This window comes from Hyperoodon ampullatus (assembly GCF_949752795.1).
Source record: "Hyperoodon ampullatus genome assembly, chromosome: 6".
NCBI classification, from domain to species: domain Eukaryota; kingdom Metazoa; phylum Chordata; class Mammalia; order Artiodactyla; family Ziphiidae; genus Hyperoodon; species Hyperoodon ampullatus.
The window spans coordinates 118,942,106-118,965,739 of record NC_136919.1 but is presented as its reverse complement, the minus strand read 5'-3'; the positions used below and the strand labels follow the sequence as shown (position 1 = coordinate 118,965,739).

The 23,634-nt window shown below is 39.8% G+C and overlaps 1 protein-coding gene across 1 annotated transcript in view; it reads right to left on the bottom strand.

The window, feature by feature from the left end:
* Positions 1-3,393: 3,393 nt before the first annotated feature.
* The window catches only part of HMBOX1 (homeobox containing 1), a 169,156-nt gene continuing 148,915 nt past the window's right edge, over positions 3,394-23,634 (bottom strand). The window contains exons 7-11 of the mRNA XM_079705773.1: positions 8,200-8,282; positions 6,482-6,577; positions 5,513-5,607; positions 5,231-5,302; positions 3,394-3,580 (exon numbers count right to left, since the gene is read on the bottom strand). Of these exons, the coding sequence (XP_079561899.1) occupies positions 3,443-3,580; positions 5,231-5,302; positions 5,513-5,607; positions 6,482-6,577; positions 8,200-8,282 (484 nt within the window). The 3' untranslated portion in view covers positions 3,394-3,442. The remainder of the gene's footprint in view (positions 3,581-5,230; positions 5,303-5,512; positions 5,608-6,481; positions 6,578-8,199; positions 8,283-23,634) is intronic.

Genomic DNA, 23,634 nt, shown 5'->3' with positions numbered 1-23,634 from the left:
GGGCTTCATCTGCTGTTACGATTCTCAAGAGGTGGGCAGAAATGGCATTAGGATGGTCCATCTTTAAAGGGTCCCTTTGTAAGGCTGTGTTATAAGAAGGCTAGGAAGTTTACCCATGTGACCATAGTATAATTCAATGAAAGTCTCTTAAAAGAATAACAGACAAGTTACCTGAACTGCTTGCAAGGTTTCCCCACCTGACACGTTTAGTCTTCCTCACCTGGGAAGGAGCAGCCCCTGAAAGAGTCCTCGGGGGCCTGAAAAAAGTACAGCAGGAAGTGAGAAAAGAGGACAGAAAAACCGGACAGCACGCGGTGGGCTGCTTTAGGAGCCTGGCTATGTTCCCTTCAGTAAGAGCAGTTTAGGGTTTCTACTTCAATACCACCTCTTAAGCCTGAAAAAGCTTAAGAAAAAAATTTACTCCCCAAAGACATTACAAATTAGACAGTGGCAACTCCATATGCCACTGTAAGAACTAAGGTAGCCTGGAGAAGACAGCAGAGTTAAACCTTACGACAAACAAAAAACCAATGGTAGATTTAAATCGAGGCCCCAAAGAACTAAATTTTCACTTCTGGAGAAAAAGCAAAAGTTATATGTAAGGCAGTAGATGTTAGAGTAGACCGGCAGTCGTCTTGAATCAAAGAACTCCGCGTGCAGGGCTCCTTCCTCCAGTTCCTGCTGAACCCAAGGCAATGCTGCCCCGCACTGGCAGACACATTCTTTCACTTTTCCCAGATTTCCAGGTAAGCACCCGGTACTGCCTTCACGGATACTCTCCTTTACTCTTTGAAGCTTACTTTCCTTCCTCAAAGGTCTTAAATCAATGAAACCTTTTAGCTCTTCTCTGGCAATCACCCTGTTTCTTTAGAAACTGCAGCTGCCTTTATAGTTTGAGTCTGTTTCTTTAAAAGGACCAGCAAGAACAAATGATACTAGCAATGCCATCTTAAAGAAGCTATCAATTATAATAATCTCCTTACAATAAATCATGGATGTGGCTTGTCAGACAGTATATTTTTCTCTCTCCTTTTCTTTCTGATTCAGCTGAAAATAAGCAGACAAAATTCCACCGAAATGGAAAGATATGTTGTATTTTTTCTAAATAATATCAAAGGAAAGAAAGATAACACAGTCTTCTAATAGAAATAAAAAGTCAAACACACCGAGAAAGAAAATGAGTGGGGGGATCGATCATTCCTGAGAATAACAAATGCTACTCTTGAATTCGTTGGTTCAAGTAATATAGTTAAACAGAAAAGGCTACTCCATTTTACTTCAATTCTTGGAAGCTGGAAAAAAATATATACATTTTCCCCCTGAAATCCAAGGACAAGAGCAGGCCCAGGCCCTGCCTGTAGCTCTATAAAGTCACAGACCCATAGAAGGTGGCACCTTCATGCCTCCCAAAGGCTTCCTCACACTGACATAAGCAGGATGAACAGACAGTGGAGGCGATCTCATCAGCGTGTGCCTTAGGTGGGGTGAGACCAGCTAGAAGCTGGTGGATGTTCAAAATCACTGCTGAGGAAAGGAGAAATGAAGGCGCCCAGTCATTCTCTCTCTCAATGGTTTTAAGTTGAAAACATTTGGTGGGGGAGGAAGGGTGAAGAGGTGAGGAAATGGCACCCTCCTTCAATTTTAGAATCACTTTCAGGCAATGGATAAATAGACGAAGCCCTGCTTAACAGCCAGGCCCATATTCCCCTTTAAACGCGGCTTCGTTGTCTGTAGGAAGGAGAGGGGGAACGAGGCAGGGAATAGAGAGCAGCTGTGCCTCTTGCAGACGCACCCTACGCTGCTACACTGAAGGCTGTTTCCTCTTACCCACAGTGACGGTGTGTCCTTAATCGGATGCCAAGAGATCATTTTCATACAAGGCCAGCAGATGTAATTTTCTTGGACGCATGAACAGTTCATCATTTTGCTACTGGACGACAAGGTGATCACAGGGTGACTTTATAACTCAAGTTCACTGTTTGGTATTTTGAGTTCTCAAAATGAAAAAAAGATTTATCAAATATAAATATCTTTAAAAAGTAACAAAAGTGCTACATATGTGATCAAGGAAAAAAATTCCATTAGTTACTGCCGCTTAAAGTAGATTAAACTTTACAAATATTACCACATCCATTATCAATATGGCTTCCAATTATTAAATAAATTGCCTGTAGCAATATAGCTTTTCACACCTCTCCAAGGACAGAGTAAAGAGAACACCAAAGCAGTCACATCCTGTTGTATCTCGCAGACCCACCGCACAAGTGGCAAACGTCCCCTGCTTTTTTTCTGCTCCTAGTTAGGAAAGTATTTGCATTTGTGAGAGTCAGTCAGCATAATCCCGCTATAAAGTCCTCTATCAACCTCTCATGTTGAGGGGGCTTCAGTTAATGGATACAAAGACTGGAAGTTCATTCACTCACTTTTGACCTTAGCTCCATCCTCGAAATGCCTTTTTTTTGGTAGCAGGGAAAGGGGACACAGACAGGAGGCAAAGCAGCTTCCGCGACGACCTCCAGCACCTTTCCAGGCCGGCGTGTACCTGTGCCACGTACTGTATAGTGGTTCTGAGAACTGGAATTAACATCCATTAGACATTCAGCTCATGTTTTTTCCCAGTGCTCTCAAGCTGGGCTTTGTGGGTTTGTTTTTTTTTAAATGACTTTTGTTTTTTGTCATTTTTCTGTTTGTTTGTTTGTTTGTTTTTTTTAATCATGGTCCCAAAGGCAGAGGCAGTATTTTATCTACTTAAGTCACACAGCGTATGAGAGGAAAGGATGTCTGTGTCAGGCATGTTAACATCAACCAAAATCTGACATCGAGTGTTTCCACTGACATTCTTAGCACAGCACCCAAAGAAGTATAATCTAGCCACAGTGTGACTATTATGAGGCACGGCTTATTGCAGCTGGAAATCAATTCTTCCCACACTGAGGTGGGGGTTCTAGTGTCCCTTTTACTCTGCGGGTACTCCCCAAATGGCGTCTGTCCATCCTGGGCCACACTACCTCAGCTTGCATCCTACCAGTCTTGGGGAAGGGAAAGGGGTATAGACTAGTGCTATAGGAATCTAAAGGGACCCAAGGTTTTACACACAACCTAATAGTTGAGAACTGAGGGCTATCTAAATACCTGGAAGCACTTTCTTGGAATGCTAAGACAGAGCAGCAAGATTTTCTAGCCTCGGGGTCTGGGAGAAGGAAGTTTGGTTGGTTGGTCGGTCGGTTGGTTGGTCGGTTATTATTTACTGGGAATTAATACTGAGAGCGTATATGCAAAGGCTGAGGGCACCATGCCATCTTCACAGAACAAGACCCTAACGGCTAACTGACATACAAGAAACTGCAAGTTATACTGTAAGAACACATGTTAAGGACCGAGGAAAGTCTGCTAAGGTGCTACGTCTAAACTAAGTTAACGTCTCGTGTCCAATCCTCCCTCATCAGTCGTCATCCAGGGCCTCTGTCTTGATTTCGTTGGCTCCTTGTCGGGCCAATGCCAAGATAGTGTGGTTGACTGCTGCCATTTCCACAGCTAATGAGATGGGGTCTTGGTGGTCACTATGGCTAGTGCTGTCGTCCTAGATGTGCAGAGATAAGAAACAAATGTTATTAGTGCACTGGTAAAATTCTCTAGCTCACAGAAAGGCATGCTGCGGGCAAGGGAAGGCAGAACATTCGTGGGAGAAAACAGAGTTGGGGGCATCATGATAGAATAGAGGTGAAATGTATTTAAGTAGACACTGAATGGATATAGGTCCAGAGACTTCTAATTGGCATTTTTACGATTCAACAAATAAAAAGCACTAAAATGTTTTTTTCTTGCTGAGAATTTTTTCCTTCTATCAGAAAGATTGCTGGGGATGATGATCAAACCTGGACTATTCCAAGTTTGCAACAAATACAGCACTAGTTATTGAAGACCAAACTAGTGAGCTTAAATTCTGGATTGGTGCTCTTACAAACAGATTATCAGAATTCATAGTATCTCTCTACTCAACTGAGAAAACTAGACAAAACTACAGACACCAACACCTTACGGATAAAAATGCATTTTTGTAAAAGACAAACCACCTCCCCCAAACCCCAAACTCTCAATTACAACAGGACAAAAGTGTAACTGCTGGAAATGGCTTCGCGAGAAAATGTCGCCTGGCGCTCTCCCGCTGTAAAGGAGCCGGGCAAGGGAAGTGCAGGTGTCTTACTTGGAGGGAGTGTGAAGCTCGCCCTCCACAACGCTGATGTGTTAAACAATACAGCTGTGGTGGAAACTGGCACTGCAGGATGTTCGTCAGGCGCTGAAGATGGTGTTTCACATAAGGGGTAAGTTTCTCACCTGTCACATCTTCAGGGGAGCTCTGCATCGAAAAGCTTTGGAAAAGGGTGAGTCCCTTTGGGCGAAAAATAGCATGGCATGTGTTGCCCTTAGGGCATCTGGGAGAAAAAGTGGAAGTGATCCACCTACATTGGTAGACTAAAAACTAACAGGAATGTTTCCACTTAGAAAGACTCACAGAACATCCTCTTGAGTGAAACATGGAGCTCTGATTTGGAGTCCTTAGAGGGAAATTCTGTGCTCATTCGCGCAGGCTGGCCTTTAGCTTAAGTAGGGATCAGCATGGAATTGCTGGTACCCTGGCAGTGTCTATGCTCAAGCCGGTAAACAGGGGCTGCAGAGCGGCCGGCGGAAGGAAGAACACAGTGGACTCTATTAAAAGAGCTGGCTGAGGGGCAAGGTAAAGGTGTACATCAAATAGGAAAGCACACGGTCTCCTGCTGGGGCCTAGGAGAAGACACCGTACCTTCTCTTCATATTCCTAATGGAACGAGTTTAAAATCCTATAAAAAATGTAATGAACTCTGTCAACAGATATGTGGGGGGAAAATTCCCACATTCTTAGTTACTGAATTATTCCATCCAGTGGCTACAATTAAATATATTTTCCCCCTAAGCAGTGAGAAGTCAGTCAGGGTGAGGTGGGGCAGACATGCATTTATGAGAGGGTGTGTGTGTCCATGTGCCAGAGACTCTGGAGGAACCACTCTCTCGGCACGAGGGTTCCCACGGCCACGGGGCCGGAGTGGGTGGGCCCTTCTACTTGTGCTGGTCCGAACGTGTCCAGGCAGGGTCACAGCTGCCCGCAGCCCCTAGTGTCTCTCGGACAGTGAGTGTGTGTGTGGTGGACGGTGGAACTTGCTTGTTTGGATCAGATCCTCCTCTCTTCTTCTACCTTCTCTGCTTCTCTGCCTCCCTCTGAACTTCTTCCCTCCTCCTCCTCCCCATTGCGTACTTGCCAAGTATCCTGTTATATGACAATAAATCCATGTGGGTGAATAACGATTTCTCACAAATTCACTTTCAAATTACACGAAAATCTAACTAGACGCAGGAGCCGAGTGGAGGGACATTCGCTTGCCTCCCCTCCCCCACCCCGTACAAAACGCACCCACGGAATTGAGCTGTCACACCGTCCCGCCCGCTCGGTATCCGGCAGCCTCCCTCCGCTGCTCACCTGCTCTGAGTAGTCATTTCCGTCGACGTCATCACTGTTGGAATGGCCTCCGGGACTCTGTACATCTATCCCATGACTCTCCAGGATTGCTGCTTCTTCGAAAAAAGCAAATAGATCCCTAAATTATCTGTTACAGCGCCACAATGGTCTAAACACTGAATGTGTATTGAGGAAATTAGAATGTAATTAAACAAAAACCTAGACTGCTCTCTCTGTTTTGTTTCCTTTAAATTGCAGACAGATGGAACTCAGCGGCACAGAGGTCAGGGGAGGAACACGTTTCCCATTCTGGAGCCCCTGCTGCTATGCGCGTACATTTGAGTGGCTGACTGTTAGGTGCTTCATAAATACTTACCAACTAATTAAAACAGCTCTCCTGTCTTGGGGTTCTATAAAGCACTTGAGAATTGTAACGATGAAGGGGAAGGAAGTACGTTGATAAATGAAACACAAGTTTAGAAGCTCAAAACCACCCCTCCACCCCAGTCTCATCAATTCATGTTTCTTAAATGCTCTCTCTTTAAAAAAAAAAAAAATCTCGCCTTTTACTAGCTTCCTTGTTATATTAAGACTCTTTTATTCCAATGTTATTAATCACATGTTTCTTAACATCTAGGTCATAGCTCAGTAATAACGAAGACGCTAAGGGTATCACACTCCCTCTCTCAAGCCCTTACAAGTATCTTTAATATGCACCCCAGGAGCAACTGATCAGAGACATTCTAGACTCTAGCATATTAAGAACAATGAGTTTCAGAAATAATGCCATTCTTATTACAATACAAATAGTGTAATTAATATTAACTTTGCATTATTAAAACTACAATGAAGAAAAACGTAAGGGCAAGTCTCATTAGGCTTAAGAGGTAGGATCATTTAGACCTGCAGTTCTAAACGGAAGTCGCTCTTAAAATAAATGCAACGTCCATAATTGCCTCAAAAGAGACAGCAGCCTCTCTGATACATTACCGATATTGGCTCTCCTCTTGATCTCCTTCCGTCTGTTAGCAAACCAATTATATACTTTCAGGGAGGTAACTCGTTCCAGATCTGACAGTTTTTTGCCTGTGAATGCATGCAATAAAATTCAGATAATCTATATCTGAGACTAGTTTTAAGGGTTACTACTTTTCTTTTTTAAAATGTTCTTTTGATTGCATTTCTTGCCAGAATAACAGATATAGAAGTAATATTTTTTAGCATGAGCTAGTACCATGTACAGACTCAATTACTGAATGAATAAACATATAAATAAACATACAAATAGCAACTAATAACACAAAATGCTTGAATTCAGAAAACCACACAATATTAGGGAATTTCAATATTAAATACTACATTAAAGAATTCGGTCCACTAGGGGTTCAAAGTTCACATGATTGTATATGAAGGCTTCATTTGATCAGCATCATTCTAGATGAATATGTTATTCTTTATCAAGTTTCCAGATAGCTGAAGTTTATTTACATCTTTAAGGCCTTATATTACCTAGTTTCCTGCTGTCTTAAGACAGAGAATACTATCCATGTTTTCTTGAAGACAAGCTCACCATGACCAGCCGTAACTGTAACTATGCTGGAACACACAGCACAATTCAAACTGCATTTTAAATGTAGTATCTTCTTTGCTGTCAAATGTGACGTTTTATGGATAGCACCATGTTTACCAACACGGCCACCACCTTGTACCTTTCCCTCCTCTCTTATCCTTTTCTGTTTCAGCTTTTAATCCACACTGGGTGGAGAAACCAGAAAATAGGTTAGGCCCTTGATGGTAAGGGGGTGAAGTATTTTCCAGGAAGAGTTTGAGTTCCAGCACAGCTTTAGGGCTGGGACTTTTTGGCTTGTGTAAAATAAGGGTACAGGTATCATTGTAGCTGAGCTTGTATGTTTTAGATTATTAAAAGTCTGGCTTCTAACTAAGGGGGGGATAAATTAGTATTTAATTATTATAAAACAGTGATACTTTTGTGTTGATATATATAGCCTTTAAGCCAATCCAATTAACTGGCCAAATGGAGATCAACTGGATCATCTTAACCAAGAATGGTTTCTGGTTAAAAAAAAAACCCCTGTAAAACATGAAAGAGCACTTTAGCACTTGGAAGGAAAGATGTATGAGTGCTTCAGGGGTTCTGTGGACTTGCACAGGAACAACAGGACTTCAGAATGGAATTACCCTACATTTCTTCCCACCTAAGAAGGCATCCCAATGTAGGAAGGAGAAAGAAGCCAACTCCAAAAAATTCTTTCTTCAAGCAGGAATACAGAATTATACAATTTTCAACAGTTGTAAAAACACCAAAAAAACCCCCCACACCCTATCTTAATAATTTCATTAACTAACCTTGTTTAAGTATACCAAACTTTAAAACTATTTTGAAATTGGTATATTTATGCTGTATTTTTGGAAAAAGAAATCTACACAGTCTTCACAAAAAATAATTTCGAGGTCGCGTATCTCAAGCAAGGACACTTGCTGGGAATTCCCACATGAAGTTTGACTTGGAGTGGCGTGATCACCCCCTAAGAAGCACTGTTTGAACAGGACAGGGTAGTGGCCATCCACAGGAGGATGGCAGGAATGGAGCCAAGAGCACCCCATTGGGAGAGGAAGAGACTTAGGTCCCAAATGATGACCTGAGCCGAGAGCTCCAGCACAGAGCCAAGCAGCACTTGCTGCCTTACCTGGTTTCTGTATAACTGCGTTGCAAGCATTTGCAATTTCTTCTCTCTTTGCTTCATCTGGGTATTGATTCTCATTGAAGTAACTGCAGAGGCAACCAATTAAGACACAAAGTTTGTACTTTTAAAAACTGTGCTCTCCTTAAAACACCAGCCCACTGAAAAAGATGTTCTTCTTTAGGATGTAACATTAGAGTGTTTGGTCCAGCCTGTCCAATGGAATTTTCTGTGAGGATGGAAATGGTCTGTTCTGTACTGTCCAACAGGGTGGCCACTACTCACATGTGGCTGCTGAGCACTTGAAATGAAGCTGATGTGGCTGAGGAAGGGAATTTTTAATTTGATTTAATTTTACCAAATTTAAATTTAAGTAGCTGCATGTGACTAGTGGCTTCTATATTGGATAGTACAGGTCTGGCCACTGCTAGGCTTCATTAAAAGATGTCCTTGAAAAAAAAAGTTACTTGTGATATGGGTGGCTGGTTGAAATCACAGAGTTCTGTTATTAAGGCACTGGTAACAATAGGACTCTCTTTGCGTGTCATGTTTGTAGTAGCAAAAGTTGGAAATTACCCAATTGTCCCATCAGTAGGAGAATGACAGAACAAATTATGGGACATCTATATTTATACATAGCTATTTAAAAATGACTAGAAAAACTATCCATTGGCCTGGAGGGATGTTTATGACACAGTCCTAAGTGCGAAAAACAATCTGTAGAATAATGTGCATGTAAAAGTACTGTTAAGAAATTTGAAAAATTCCTGTCTATATGTACTTAAATTTGCATGGATAAAAGCTGGAAGGGTACACATCAAGCTTGATTACCTCTTTGTGGGAGAAGGGGATTCATAGGAGGAAATTTAAACATTTCTAAATTTATTTTTGCCTTTTCCCCTATGTTAAAAAAGCATATATTAGGGCTTCCCTGGTGGCGCAGTGGTTGAGAGTCCGCCTGCCGATGCAGGGGACACAGGTTCGTGCCTCGGTCCGGGAAGATCCCACATGCCGCGGAGCGGCTGGGCCCGTGAGCCATGGCCGCTGAGCCCGCGCTTCCAGAGTCTGTGCTCCGCAATGGGAGAGGCCACAACAGTGAGAGGCCCATGTACCGCACAAAAAAAAAAAAAAAAAAAAAGCATATATTACTTCTATACAATAGTACTTAAAGAAATTAGGCTTATTGAACCCATCCCTAGTATTACCAGATCTGTGAGACTATATGTGGGAACAGAATGCTTATTAGCACTACCTGTTCTGTCATCTATGAGTTAAAAAAAAAAAAAAAAAAAAAGTAAAAGTGGACTTCCCTGGTGGCGCAGTGGTTAAGAATCTGCCTGCCAGTGCAGGGGACACGGGTTCGAGCCCTGGTCCAGGAAGTTCCCACATGCCGCAGAGCAACTAAGCCTGCGAGCCACGATTACTGAAGCCTGTGCGCCTAGAGCCCGTGCTCCACAACGAGAAGCCACGGCAATAAGAAGCCCACGCACCGCAGCGAAGAGTAGCCCCTGCTCGCAACTAGAGAAAGCCTGCGTGCAGCAACGAAGACCCAACGCAGCCAAAAATAAGATATAAATAAATAAATAAATAAATAAAAGACAAAAAAGAAAAAGTGAATTTCTGTGCTTTGAACCTGGAAACTTAAGATCGGGAAATGATTCCTTGTCAAATTCTAGTACCTCTCATCTCCTCAGGGGCTTCCCTTCCCCCAGAAAGCAGCTTTCTCATTCCTTCACCCTCTGTCTGCACTGGTGAAAATGCCATTCTACTGGGAATAAACACTGGAGGCCCCTAACCCTTCCTGTGAATCCCCAAACCCGCCTTCCGCAAGGCCACTCCTCTCCCCTGAAGCCCTCTCCATGAGACCATCCTTCACTGTAGTCCTGACACAGCAGCTGCCATCACCAAACAGCCTTTCCTTTTCTAAAATATAAGTGATAGAACTATATCATCCAGTTTTGTCAACTAACACTCTCCACAAATGGTCTCCTGCTTAAGTCCAAGATTTAAGCATCTCTTCCCACATGACGTTCTGCTATCATTTTTAGGGCTTCCGTGTTCATACTGAGAGTTCTTCCAATCTCTGCTCCACTTCCACATTCCTACTGACCTTTATCTTTACTCCACTTCTGCTATTTACTTGGGCAAAGACACTGGATTAGTTTCCATTAACCAGCATCACGGGCATCACCTGGCAGCTTGTTAGAAAGGCAGAATCCCAGACCCCACTTCAGACTAAATCAGAATCCGAATGTTAACAAGATCTCCAGGTGATTCGAATGCACATTAATGTTTGAGAAGCACTGGATTAGCTCATTCATTTAAAATTCAACAACAAAGACAACAAAAGCAGATATTAAGTACCTAATGTTATGTGCATCCACTGTGGGTAAAGAAGAGAATTAGTTTCTGACTTCAAGGAGTTTATAATCTACTGAAGACACATATAAATCAATACACTTGTGATAAAATTCCACAGGATGTCTGAACAGAGCAGAGTTCAGACAGACGAAGGTGTGCTCAGTGTTGCTGAAAGACCTGGCAGAGGAAGTGCCATCTGAGTTAGGTCTTGAAGGTGAACAGGAGTTTGCAAGGCAGAGAGGAGGAGGAACATTTCATGCAAGGGAAAGAGCATAAGCAAAGGCAAAAGGCAGACAAAAGCCTTGAGGATTCTGGGCACAGAGAAGCGTTCAGTGTGGTTAGAACATGGGGAAGAAATGAGGAGACACTAGTCTGGAAGAGGAGGGTGGGGCCAGCCTGTGATGAGCCCTGCCTGTTCTGTGAGTAGTAGAGACTTCACCCTGAAATAGAGGTTTTCAGGCCACACAGAGATACACTCCCGTCTGTGTTTGAGAACGATAACATATCTTCAATACTCAACCCTATGACCTGAAATTCTGAAATTCCCCAATCAACCTTCTACTCACCTCCACCTCTCCAAAATAAGTTTTTCTTCACCTTCTTTATAATCTCGAATCCTTTAAAACCCTACTCCAACTTTAGAAATCTGTTCGTCTATTACTCTTCTTCTGGCCTCACCTCTCATTTCTCAGCCTGAACTCCATGGCAAGCCGAATCAACTGTATCTCTTAGGAGAAATGCTGATTATTCAGCATTTCTGTCCTTCCACCATACCTATCCAGCCAATCTCCCACCCTGCAGAAAGCACCTTCCTCTTGTTTTCTTCCATCCTTCTCGCAGGGTACCAGGTGTTCCTGGACAAAGTCATAAAATAGGGCCAATTGGTTTCTTTATAAATCTGTGCTTTTCAGCCTGAACTGGGCCCCTCATTTCTGTGGGGAATGCTTTTTGTCCTTCTAGCCACCTGTCTTTCATACTCCATCTTTAGCGCCCACTCACCCGAGACCTTTCCACTCGGAAGCCCCGAGCCCTCAAACCCACTACCGTCACTCTTCTCGCAGATGCCCTTGCCTCCTCTTTTACCAAGATGGAGGTTATTAAATATGAGTTTGCTTAATGTTTTTAGCTTCTCAACTTCTACACGTCTCTGAGTCACTGCACATTCTTCTCTTCGTCTCATGGCAGAGGAAGATGCGTTCTCCTCTTCAAGGTCTACTTCTCCACCTGTGTCTTTGATCTCATCACCCCCACCCTCGTTCATTTTCTCAACTCTCTCCTTTCTTTCTTGCATACCCCTTCTTTTCCCTGTGCCCATGCAACTTACTCTATTTCACTGATTTTATGACGCACATTTCCTCATTATTATAGTCTCTAAAATCCGGTACATCTTATAATTGGTGGTGTCTGAAAATTAACTGGCAGTGTCCTCCCTCCACCCACGCGCACCCCAGTACATAAATGAAAGGTGTGTCATACAGTCAAAGCCTTCTTAGATTTGATGGAATATGGTAGCTGCTAAGACCTAGAGGTCCCGTTTCAGTTACAGCTCAATGGCTACTACTTACTCCACCTCATTGTGGTAACTCCTCTTCCAAATTACTGCAAAGCCTGTGATTGACACCCTACTCCCTCTAATGTCTGATTCATATTCCTAATGTACATCTCTAGTCATGCCACTATTCTGTTCAAAAGTTTTTCAAGATTTATTATAGAGGTGTTTAGACTTCTCCCCCAAACTACCTTTGCATCTTTATCTGCTGCTACTCTCATATAGGCACGCTACAGTCTAGGAAAATGGAATAGCCTCGTCAACCCCCTGCATCTCTGTGCCTTTCTCCTACCAGTATATCTGTTTTTTGCCTCCCTGCCCCCAAACCACCTTGTCTGTCTTTCAGGGCATTGCTCAAATATCACCTCAAAGGTAAATAATTTCCTTACCCCATGAACCCCACAGCATTTCATCTGTTCCTCTCTTACACCTTTTCCATCTTGTATTACAGTTATCACTGTACACCTCTCTGACTACACTGAAAACCACCTGAGGCCAGGGTGCCAAGTCTGACCCATCCCCACACGCACACCTCATTGATGATATGCGCTCCTCAGTAACAATGGAAAAATCCCCACCAGCCCAGGGTAGGGGCCTCCAGAAGAAATGGATATCACTGTAAATGAACGGTTGACCATCAGGGGTATAGAGTTACTGCAACAGGGTCTTGAAGGGTACATACTAAACTGTTACAAGTGATGATTATCTCCTGGGAGCAAGAATGCTGGGGGCGGTGGGTAGAAGAGAGGGAAATATTGGTGGTAATTAAGATCGGTTTTCACGTTCTGCTTTATATACTTCTCTGTTGAATTTCTGAAGTGAACATATGCTATTTTCAGAATTTATTATTATTATTATTTTTTGTGCGATACGCAGGCTTCTCACTGTTGTGGCCTCTCCCTTTGCGGAGCACAGGCTCCGGACGCACAGGCTCAGCAGCCATGGCTCACGGGCCTAGCCGCTCCGCGGCACGTGGGATCCTCCCGGACCAGGGCACGAACCCGTGTCCCCTGCATCAGCAGGCGGACTCTCAACCACTGCGCCACCAGGGAAGCCCAGAAATTTCTTTTTAATAAAAGAACTTTGGGAAAACATTCAGACAACTAAGGACTGGCTTACTGATTAATATAACTCCATAAACAATTTATGTTTGGAAAGTATATCTGGATTGGCTAGAAAATATTAGGTTTGTGATTGCCGTTCTAGTGACTAACAGAATAAAACCAGAGTATTTCTGGAAGTTAAATAACAATTTGCAGTAATTCGTGGCATATATGATTAATGAGTTTAAAAGTTTTTAAAAATCTTATTTAATTTATATTTTTAGGATTTAACTATATAAGATAAAGTCAGAATAAAAATAAATTGGGGGCTTCCCTGGTGGCGCAGTGGTTGAGAGTCTGCCTGCCGATGCAGGGGACACGGGTTCATGCCCCGGTCCGGGAGGATCCCACATGCCATGGAGCGGCTGGGCCCGTGAGCCATGGCCACTGAGCCTGCGCATCCGGAGCCTGTGCCACGCAAAGGGAGAGGCCACAACAGTGAGAGGCCTGCGTATTGCACAAAAAAAAAAAAAAAAAAAATTGGTAACGTCTTTCAAATTAAAGACTCAAGAATATAATTCACTAACTATAGTTCTAAATCTCTAAGCCTGGCAATTAATACTTTCTTTTCTGTTAAAGATCTATTATTTTTATAATTAAGAAATGTAGGCCTATTGAATATTTCAATTTTCATTAAAATGTGCTACCACAGCTGGAGGTGTGTACACTGGACTGTGAGCACCACTTTCCATCTTTTTGTAATGTTTCAATGTTTAAAAAATGTTAATTAAATATAGAGAGTATAATCTAAACTGATAAAATGATATATTTTAAGATACTTCATGGTAAATATTTAAGTTTAAAATGTAATAGTTAAAATTTTTTTGCAATAAAATTACAAAGCTCTTAAAGCTTTCTTGTTGGTCATGGTGGGAGGGGTGGCAGACAGACACACAGTACTGATGTAAAGTGGAAGAGTTTTTACGAAAGACAAAGGTAGGCCAGGAAATAAAATATTCAACAAATAAGTATTACATAAGTATGTACTTGAGTAGACGTAAGTTCAACACATGGCCCTGACCGTAACAATATACAGTTCAGTTGAAGACGTCAGGTTTAAAAAAGTTAAACAATAGGAGTTAAAGAAACGGTCAAAACAGTAAAACTGTGACAAACCAGAATACATCTAGCTGCTAATTAACTATATAAATGATATGTTAAATAAATTAAGGTTAGAGAGATCTCTCTATGGACTGTGCTGATCTGGGAAAGCTCACTGATTTGGACAGGCTTCCGAGGGATGCAGAGGCCCCAGACATTGGACAGGAAAGGGCAAAGTTATCAGCAAAGACAAAAATACAAAGGTATAGAAACCTAAGATGTGCCTGGAAGACAGAAGGCAACTAGTAATGCAATCTGATTAGACTAGAAGGATTATACGTAGGGTTTGCCTGAAATAGTGCTATTATCCTGGATTATTAACAAACCCCCCTCTCATTCCCCTAAAGTATCCCACTTAGACAATAAATTACATGGTCACCCCAGGACCACATCATATTATTGACTTATCTGAATTTAATGTTAACTAAAATCCCTATGTCTTTTTCACATGTGCTCTGTGTTCTGGATATTGTCAAAACAAAGGAAGCTGAATCAAAGAAAATAATAACTACGGTTTCTATCTAGTAACTTACAAGAGGAGCTATCTAAGCCCAAGGAATCTGCTTGGCATGTAACAGACATTCAGTAAGTAAGTGTCTGATCAAAAGATGGCTGAATAAATGACACATGAAAGAATGAATGAATGAAAGTAAGAAACAGAGGTGAAAACAGAAAACAGTGGTTTCAGTTAAGGCTTTTAGTGAAACCAAGAATACCTCTTTCAGGAGAAAGCTAGTTGGGTTCTCACCATACTGTACACCCTCTTCTCTAGGTATATTCAGATATAGCTGAATACAATTACATTAGTATAGTGTTTATTTTTGAACTATACATAACCAATAGACTATCAATGAAGTTGGGAAATAGGTCTAATGACTTCGATATTTAGACATAATTAATCATTCATTTAGTCACCCCCAAATGTTGACTGAGTCCTACTTTATACCAAGCAATTGGCAAAATGGTGGCAAAAGATGAACCATGCAAAGCCTGCCAGTGTAATCACTGGGGATGTATGTATGTAACAAAACACATTATGAAGTCCACTGTAAAATGGACTGTATTAGTGGTATGAATGTAGTATATGGGAGTAGAGAGGAATCAACATTTGTGCACGCTTCTTGGAGACAGATCATAGAGGGTGGATAAAGTGAAATAACCCAAGGCAGAGGAAGCAATATGTAAAAGAAAGGGGGTCATGAAAGACCTTAAAATGTTCTGAGAATGAGGCGTTCAGTGTGGATGAAATATACATGAGATGGGGAGACTGGGGATCAAACTAAAGAAAAATATTGGGTCCAGATTTTAAAGAGTATGATAGAGTTTGCACTTAACTTTTTTGGCAACTGGAAGCAAAGGTTTTTAAGCAGGTATATTATATGATCAAACTTATTTTGTAGGGCAGTATATCTGGTGATACCAGAGGCAAAAGCCAGTTAGGCAGCTGTGGTAACAGCTGAGGAGAGGATCTGAAGTAGGCTAAGGCATGGAAATAAAGAGGAAAGATGAGATTAGAGACATTTCAGGGGCTTCCCCGGTGGCGCAGTGGTTAAGAATCCACCTGACAATGCAGGGGACACAGGTTCAAGCCCTAAGTCTGGGAAGATCCCACATGCCGCAGAGCAACTAAGCCCGTGCGCCACAACTACTAAGCCTGCGCTCTAGAGCCCATGAGCCACAACTACTGAGCCCGCGTGCCACAACTACTGAAGCCTGCGTGCCTAGAGCCCGAGCTCCGCAACAAGAGAAGCCTCCACTCGCCATAACTAGAGAAAATCCACATGCGGCAACAAAGACCTAATGCAGCCAAAAATAAATTAAAAAAAAAAAGAGAGCGAGAGACATTTCAGGATGGTAATAAAAATTCAAGACAGCCTCGCTTCCTGGGTTTAGGCACCCCCTCCCTGCCCCCCCACCAAAAGAGACAGCTTTAGGAACAGTACGCACTATTCATTATTCACCTTCAAGCATTTTAAGCTTAAGTTATGTCAAAGGAATAGATATTTCTACTGTTACCAGGTGGATAAATTGTAGGAGAACTTGGTTCTAAGACTCTAAAAGGGACCTGTTTCTGAAATATACTTCTTCTGTCCCATATAAGAATGTTTATAGCCCTAGACATTTTATAAGACAAAAAAGAGAAAGAGATGTAAACAGAAATCTACAGGTAGTAATATAAGAGTGATAAAATAAATCCTAAGGGCACTACACTTTTATAGACAAAGGACATTGTCAGCTGGGTGATCAGTGAGTTTCTTCACGGAGGGAAACCAAATGATCGCTTTGCAAGACCCTGACAGCAAAGACTTAAAATGAAAAGTGGAAAAATAATTTACATGAGATGAGAAACCATAAGCTAGTAACAAATTGAAATGTCCTTGAGGCACCTTCATTTCAGTAACACTAAGTCTATAAAAACTGCAGCCAGAAAGTTCCTCCTATTGTGTCTTGGTGAGCATATAGAAGACAAGACAGGGAATGGCTCTCTAAGCAAGGGATAATGCCATGTAAATGAACTTTTTTTTTTCCTTCTGTGCCTTTAAGTGAACTCTCCCTCCTGAAGAGATATTTAAACCTCACCATTTTAGTAATTCAAAATAAGGTTTCAGGATTGTCATACACTGATCACTATCTACAATCCAGTGTGCATTTCCTCATCCCTAAGTAAAACTACTGGGTGGAGGGCAGGAAAGAGAGTAACATTAAACTAAGATACTTTGGAACCTAATTGTCCCATCTCCTCTCTGAGAGCATCTATGTGTTAAATGATCTTCAGCAACAAACAAAATAATTTAAAATTTTCTTTTTTGGGGGGGTTGTTTTTAAACAACAGAGTGAAGGCAGAGATGAAAGAAATGGGAAAAGTTTCTTTAAGTACAGCAACTCTCTTTTGTTAATCCATAAAGGTCTAAGGAAGGAACATCATCCTCAGTTCACTTACACACCTGGACAGTGATATCCTACATTTTATCCAAAGATCTCAAAGCCCCTCTGATACTAATCATACCTAAAAATATCCCTGAAAAATCATCAGGGGTCAGAGAGAAATAAGAAGGGCAGAGCTATAAATCAGCTATGCATACGACCCTTCATCATTCACTGTGGACTTCAGGACAATAAGGGACTTTGAAAGATTATTCACTGATCAACTTCCACATTTGAGAAATGGAGACAATGACAAGCTTACACTTAGTAAGCTCCCCAAAGTTACAGAGCTGGCTGGCATTAGAGACAAGCTCCTTGACTTCCAGGCCCATGCTCTTTCCACTCCTGCTTACTAAAGAAGTCGCTGGATGTAGTGGGTTGAAGAGTGTCACCCGAAAATTCATGTCCACCTGGAACCTCAGAAAGTGATCTTATTTGAAATAGGGTCTCTGCAGATGTAATTTTGGGAAGGATCAAAATGAGGTCAAGCTGGGCCCTAAACCCAACGAGAGTGTCCTTACAAGAGAAAAAAAAAAAAAACACAATCAGAGAAGACAATGAGGAAATGAAAGCAGACACTGGAGTGATACATCTACAAGACAAGGAATGCCAAGGACCTCTGACAACTGACAGAAGCTAGAAGAGCGGTGTGGGAGGGTTTCTACCATCAGAACCTCCCAAAGGAACCAACTCTGCTGACGCCTTTTGTTCTAAGCCACCCAGTTTGTGGAAATTTGTTATGTCGGCCCTAGAAAATGAATACTCTGGGTAAACAGAATCAGTACAAAAAGAATGGATAGTCTTAAGAGATACTGTGATTCAACTATCATAACTTGATGGACATTATTTCACTATAGAAATACACCTGGCAAGTAGACTGGAATAAGCAGCTATTTCTGTAAGTAAGTAGTCTGTCAGCAGCTGAATAAGGCATTCTTTGAAAGTCTGGTCAAATACAGAACAATTCTAACTTCAATTCCCTTTCCTCCTGTAATCCAAACTGGACTGCTACCCTTCTTTTGATGCTTAACACTGTCCTCCATTTGAACAGTTTTCATACTAAACCCTCAATTCAAAGCTTTATTAACTTTTTTAGATTGGCTACTTCATGATAATGGAGCTAAGAGATTGCTGTATTCATCTGTATCTTTACAATGAGCGCAGTGTTGACTTTTTAAAATCTTGGAACAGTAAGTACAGATAAATATTTCTGTAATACAACAGAGATTATCAATATTAAAAAATCTGCTAAGAGATGTATAATAAAACAAGTATACTAAAACTATGGTAGAATCTAGGTGATAACTGTAAAATTCTTCCAGCTCTGCTGTACATTTAAAATTTTTCACAATAAAATATTGGGAAAACAGTAATTGGTAACATTAATAAGATAATAAAATGCTAGGAGCATCTCCATTAAATCAGAAACAAGGCAACAGAGCTCACCATCCCCAATACAACCTTTACTTTTGTGACAATTTAATGTTTTTTTCTGAAAGTCTTAGTACAATAAGGCATGAAACAGAATTAAGAAACAAATTGGGAAGGAGAGCCACAAAAATATCAATTGCATATTATATTATACCAAGAAAGCCAAGGGATAAATTCAAATTGCCTCAGAAATAATCAATCAGGTGGCTGGGTACTAAACAGGCCAACAAAAATATCAAAACTTTCCTATGGTGCTCGCTTCGGCAGCACATATACTAAAAATTGGAACGATACAGAGAAGATTAGCATGGCCCCTGCGCAAGGATGACACGCAAATTCGTGAAGCGTTCCATATTTTTAAAAAAAAACAAGGACCTACTGTATAACACAGGGAACCATGTTCAATATCTTGTAATAAACTATAATGGAAAATAATCTGAAAAAGAATATATATGTATACATATATATGTATGTATGTATGTAAAAAAAAAAAAAAAAGAAAAAAACAAAGCAAAACAATTCATGTAAAAAAAAAAAAAAAAAAAAAAAAAAAACTTTCCTATGCATCAATAATAAGCAATTGGACAACCTAACAGAAAAAAAGGCATCTATTCATGAGAGCAAGAAAAATGAGAATTAAAATAAAAATGCCTAACAAGAAATATATAGAAACCATACAAAAAACTAAAAAATGTTATTCATTTTGCTGATAGGTATAAAAAAGATACAAGAAATGAGAGGCATATAACACATTCCTAGATAAGAATGAATAATATGACAATGTCATTTCTTCCCAAATTAATTTTTAGGTTTAACTTCAATGAAATTTAACTTCAATCACATATTTTTCTTCCCTCTTTTTTTCTCAGTGGGAGTGGTATGAGTCAACAATACTATTTGAATGTTTGCCTGAAAAAACAGATGAAAATGGTTAAGAACATTTTGAAAACGGTAATAAATAGGCTCTCTCTTGTCAAATATTGTGGAATTATATGATAATCAGAGCTGTGGTTCAAGAATTGTTGATAAGATCAATAGAACCAACAAATATAATAACTTTATATGCAAGAAAGAAAGAATTTTAAATCTAAGAAGAAAGGGAGAATTGGCTCTCTGGAAAATAAGACCAAACTAGACCTTCACCTTATAAACCCAATATTTTATGACTAAATGTAAAAGAAAACATCTGAATGAGGAAGCATACGTGACGGAGGCAGTCACACAAGAACAAAAGCACTGGATTTATCTACATTTAAATAAAAAATTAAATAAATTCCAAATATATAGCGGAAAGGGTTAATGATCTCATTCTACAAAGAGTTAACATACAAGCCAATAAGAAAACATGAATACACAATAGAAAAATGGGTAAAGGAAAAGAACAAACACCAAAAGATGAAGTATGAATGATTAATAAACATGTTAACATATTCAGTCTCACTAGTAATTAAAGAGAAGTTTAAATGTAGACAAAACAGTTCTTTTCACCTACCAAATAAGTAAAATGAAGCTGATTTTCACTCACTAAAAAGATTATGGTATGCAGGGAAGGCAGGCTGTGGTGACAGGAGCAGTGCATGCTCAAGGCCACTGTTGGTGATGTGAATAAATTCAGCTTTTTGTAGGGAGCTGGTAATATAGTCAAACATATCATTATTCTTAAGACAAAAGGTAAGAACAAGGGTGTCTGTGTCAGTACTATTTAACAGGGCAAAACTGGGAAGACTTTAAATGTCTAATAAAATAATAATGGTTAAATATGATTATGGTATAGGCATTTGAAAAAAAAGGAGCCATTTAAAAAACTCGTGTTTTCAAAGAGTACTAAATGACATTGGAGAATGTCAGTGAAAAAAAAGCAGTTTACAAAACTAGATATGAGTTATTCTAATTGTGTTTAAAATACAGATAAGATAGAAACACTAAATGTAAATGTACCAAAATATTTTTTGTGGTTATTTATGAATGGAAATATTATTTTCTTCTTTATACATTGTTTTCCAAATAGTTTACAATGTGTTACTACTAATTTTCTAATAAAAAATGCTACCCCAAATAAAAATAAACTGGGTTATGTAATATTACAAAAAACTAACTCTGATTAATTTTATAACTGCTTTTCAAAATACTTTTCTTTCTTTTACCATCCCTGTATCTGTTTACAAACTGGCAACATAAGCAGTTATGAAGTTAGGACCTGAGCTAGCTAGATACAGCTGTCAACGCAAATGTCCAACTGCAGGGGACTGGGTAACAAATTATGGTATATTCTTATACAAAAGTCTTTTGCTTAGAAAGATATACAGATATATACATAACACAGAAAAATGGCTAAAAAGAAACATACCAAAATGTTAATGATTATCTCATTAAGCGCATTTTAATTTTCCTCTTTATATTTTCTTGCATTTCTCCATTTTTTATATAAGTATGTGCTTATTTTGTAATTAAAAAGGCATTATTTGAAAATAAAGTTTGCTGTCCCAAAGCATGAACAAAATAGAACTGCATAAAATTATTTTTAAATAATAAATGTCTTAGTTTTTCTTAATGCCTTTTGGCAACAAACAAATTCATACTTTAAACATCTGTTTTGCAAACACACTAAAGTATGACAAACAAAAGATGTTCTACACTAATGTATTTTTTATAAATAAAAGTTCACTTTTAATTCTACAGAATTAAAATAATAATGGCTCCCTCCAAATCAGACTTTTGTAAGGTTCACATGACCTTCCAAGCAAAAGCTAAAATATGAATGAGTTCTATTATAGAAGAAGCTGTAAGTTTTCGAGACTTTGCCGCATCTTAAAGTTTTAGAATAGAAAAGCCTGTGAAAAGGGAAGACTTTAAGTGGAAAAATTAGTATTGGCCTATGAAGAGATTAAAGGATTCAGATATGAGAAGTTGAATTTTAGAATCCCAATTCATAAATGCAATGGAATCCCATAACACTGTTCATTACACATGGTTTTAGATATACCACAGAGTAGATCCTGACAAAGAATGAAAGGAGACTTGACTTGCTCAAGGTCACACAACCCAGAACTCAAGTTTCCTGACTGAGTTCACTGGCTCAAAGGGCTCACAGGAATGGTGGTCATTATTTGGCTATGACATAGTATTGTTTCAGACTTCCTTTAAGACACAAATCTCTGTAGCAATCAATCACCTAAATCAAACTCCTATAAATTTCACAAGCAGTCCCAGAAGCAAAGATGTGACAGCATTAGTAAGATACCCATGACAGCCCCAGGACCGCAGCTATACCTAGGGGCTTTTTCCTCCTGGGAAAGGAAATCTAATTGCTCTGGAGACAACCATAATAACACTGAGCTACCTTTTTTTTCCCTGGGCAGAGGAGAATTTAATAAACTCTAGGACTTCTCCTTTGAAACACAACACCCATATACATTTAAAGACTATGTATATAGCACAGTTTATCTACTGTAGAAGAGTTAGTAGGACCTCTTCAGACACTAGCACCAAAAAAAGCTTCCAAGTCCTTCTCGGGATGGCCTTTCTTCACTAATGTAAAAAAGAAAATTCCATACACGATACAATTATGGATACCATGTATGAAACGTGCCCTAATACAAAATTTTCATCTCCTGAGGTCCTTCACTGCAAAGATTCTATGTTTAAATGTTATATTTACTTGCAGCAGGCTAACTGCCACTAGACCTTACTTGCAATTTAATAGATTTCAAGACTAACAGTGAATTTAGGAACTGAGTTTTTAATACATTTTAGCCTATCACTAAGCCTTAGAAACAACACAGGCTTATCGTTTGTCCAGTGACATGCAGCCCTAAATGAAGTCCTACCACAGGAGAGATTTGGTGTGAGTTTTATTACTACTTGACAATATAGAGCAAGTTTTCCTTCTAATATGTATTACCTTTTTAGTCATCAGTCTTTCTATGAAGACTGTGAAAAGAAGAATGGAGACAATTTTCTGGAGACATCAGGCAAAACAGTAAAACTGACAAATTCTAACCACCTTAAAGAAAAACAACTGAGAAATGGTATGGTATTTCTCTTGAAACATGTCTCTTGATTACATACCACTGAATTCATTAAATGTTTGCTCAACCCTCCATTTTATTTTAATAAGAAAAAGAACATGCACAAGAGGGCAGTGTTTGGTTTTGCTGGTCCATGGATTTCCTAGTTTCCTAATGAAACTACCAAATGTGAGTGATAATTACATGAAGTTCATACCAGTGGAAACTGTGGTACCTTGGAGAGTGAACTGCATCTACCAGAACTTACACTGTCAAAGCATGAAAGCTGGTATGCCCCTTGCTGCCTCTACTTCTGGCTGGAAGCAGCTGTATCCTCCCCTCTGTTCTGATAGCCTTTGCTAGTAGAAATTAGGTTTACAAAAAAGATTTGTAAGGTGATCTGGAATTAAGTTTCTTACATTTGGTGTACAAGTTGTCCTGAGGCAGGGAGCCTGTTTTTAAATAAAAAGCAATGAATTATAAACTGGCCACTTACCAATCTTGACACTACTGACCAACAGTTTACTATAATATGAAGATCAATAGAACAAGACTGATAAAAATCAATCCACTGTCTCCCGCATGGTTTTTTGTTTTTATGATTAATACTGTGCTTCTGCAAAATGACTGCCTCTACCATAAAAGGATATGGTCTGTATCTAAAATGAGAACTTGTCCTCCTGGGGGAGGTCTCAATAAATAGCAAACCAAACATGGCCAACAGCATAGATTCTTTAGAGAATCAGAGGTACACTGGTTGGAGATTATTCTGATACCTCCCTGAAGAGGGAGAAACACAATACCTTGTACTTAAAGGTACTTGCTATTTTCTCTTAAACCTACTTTTTAATCTCCTGTGTTATGGGTTTGCTGCTGTTTTTAGTTTAGTCAAATTACCCAGGATATACATAAATGACTGATAACTGCCTTTTAAAAAGTCGAATTAATTCTTATAACACTTGAC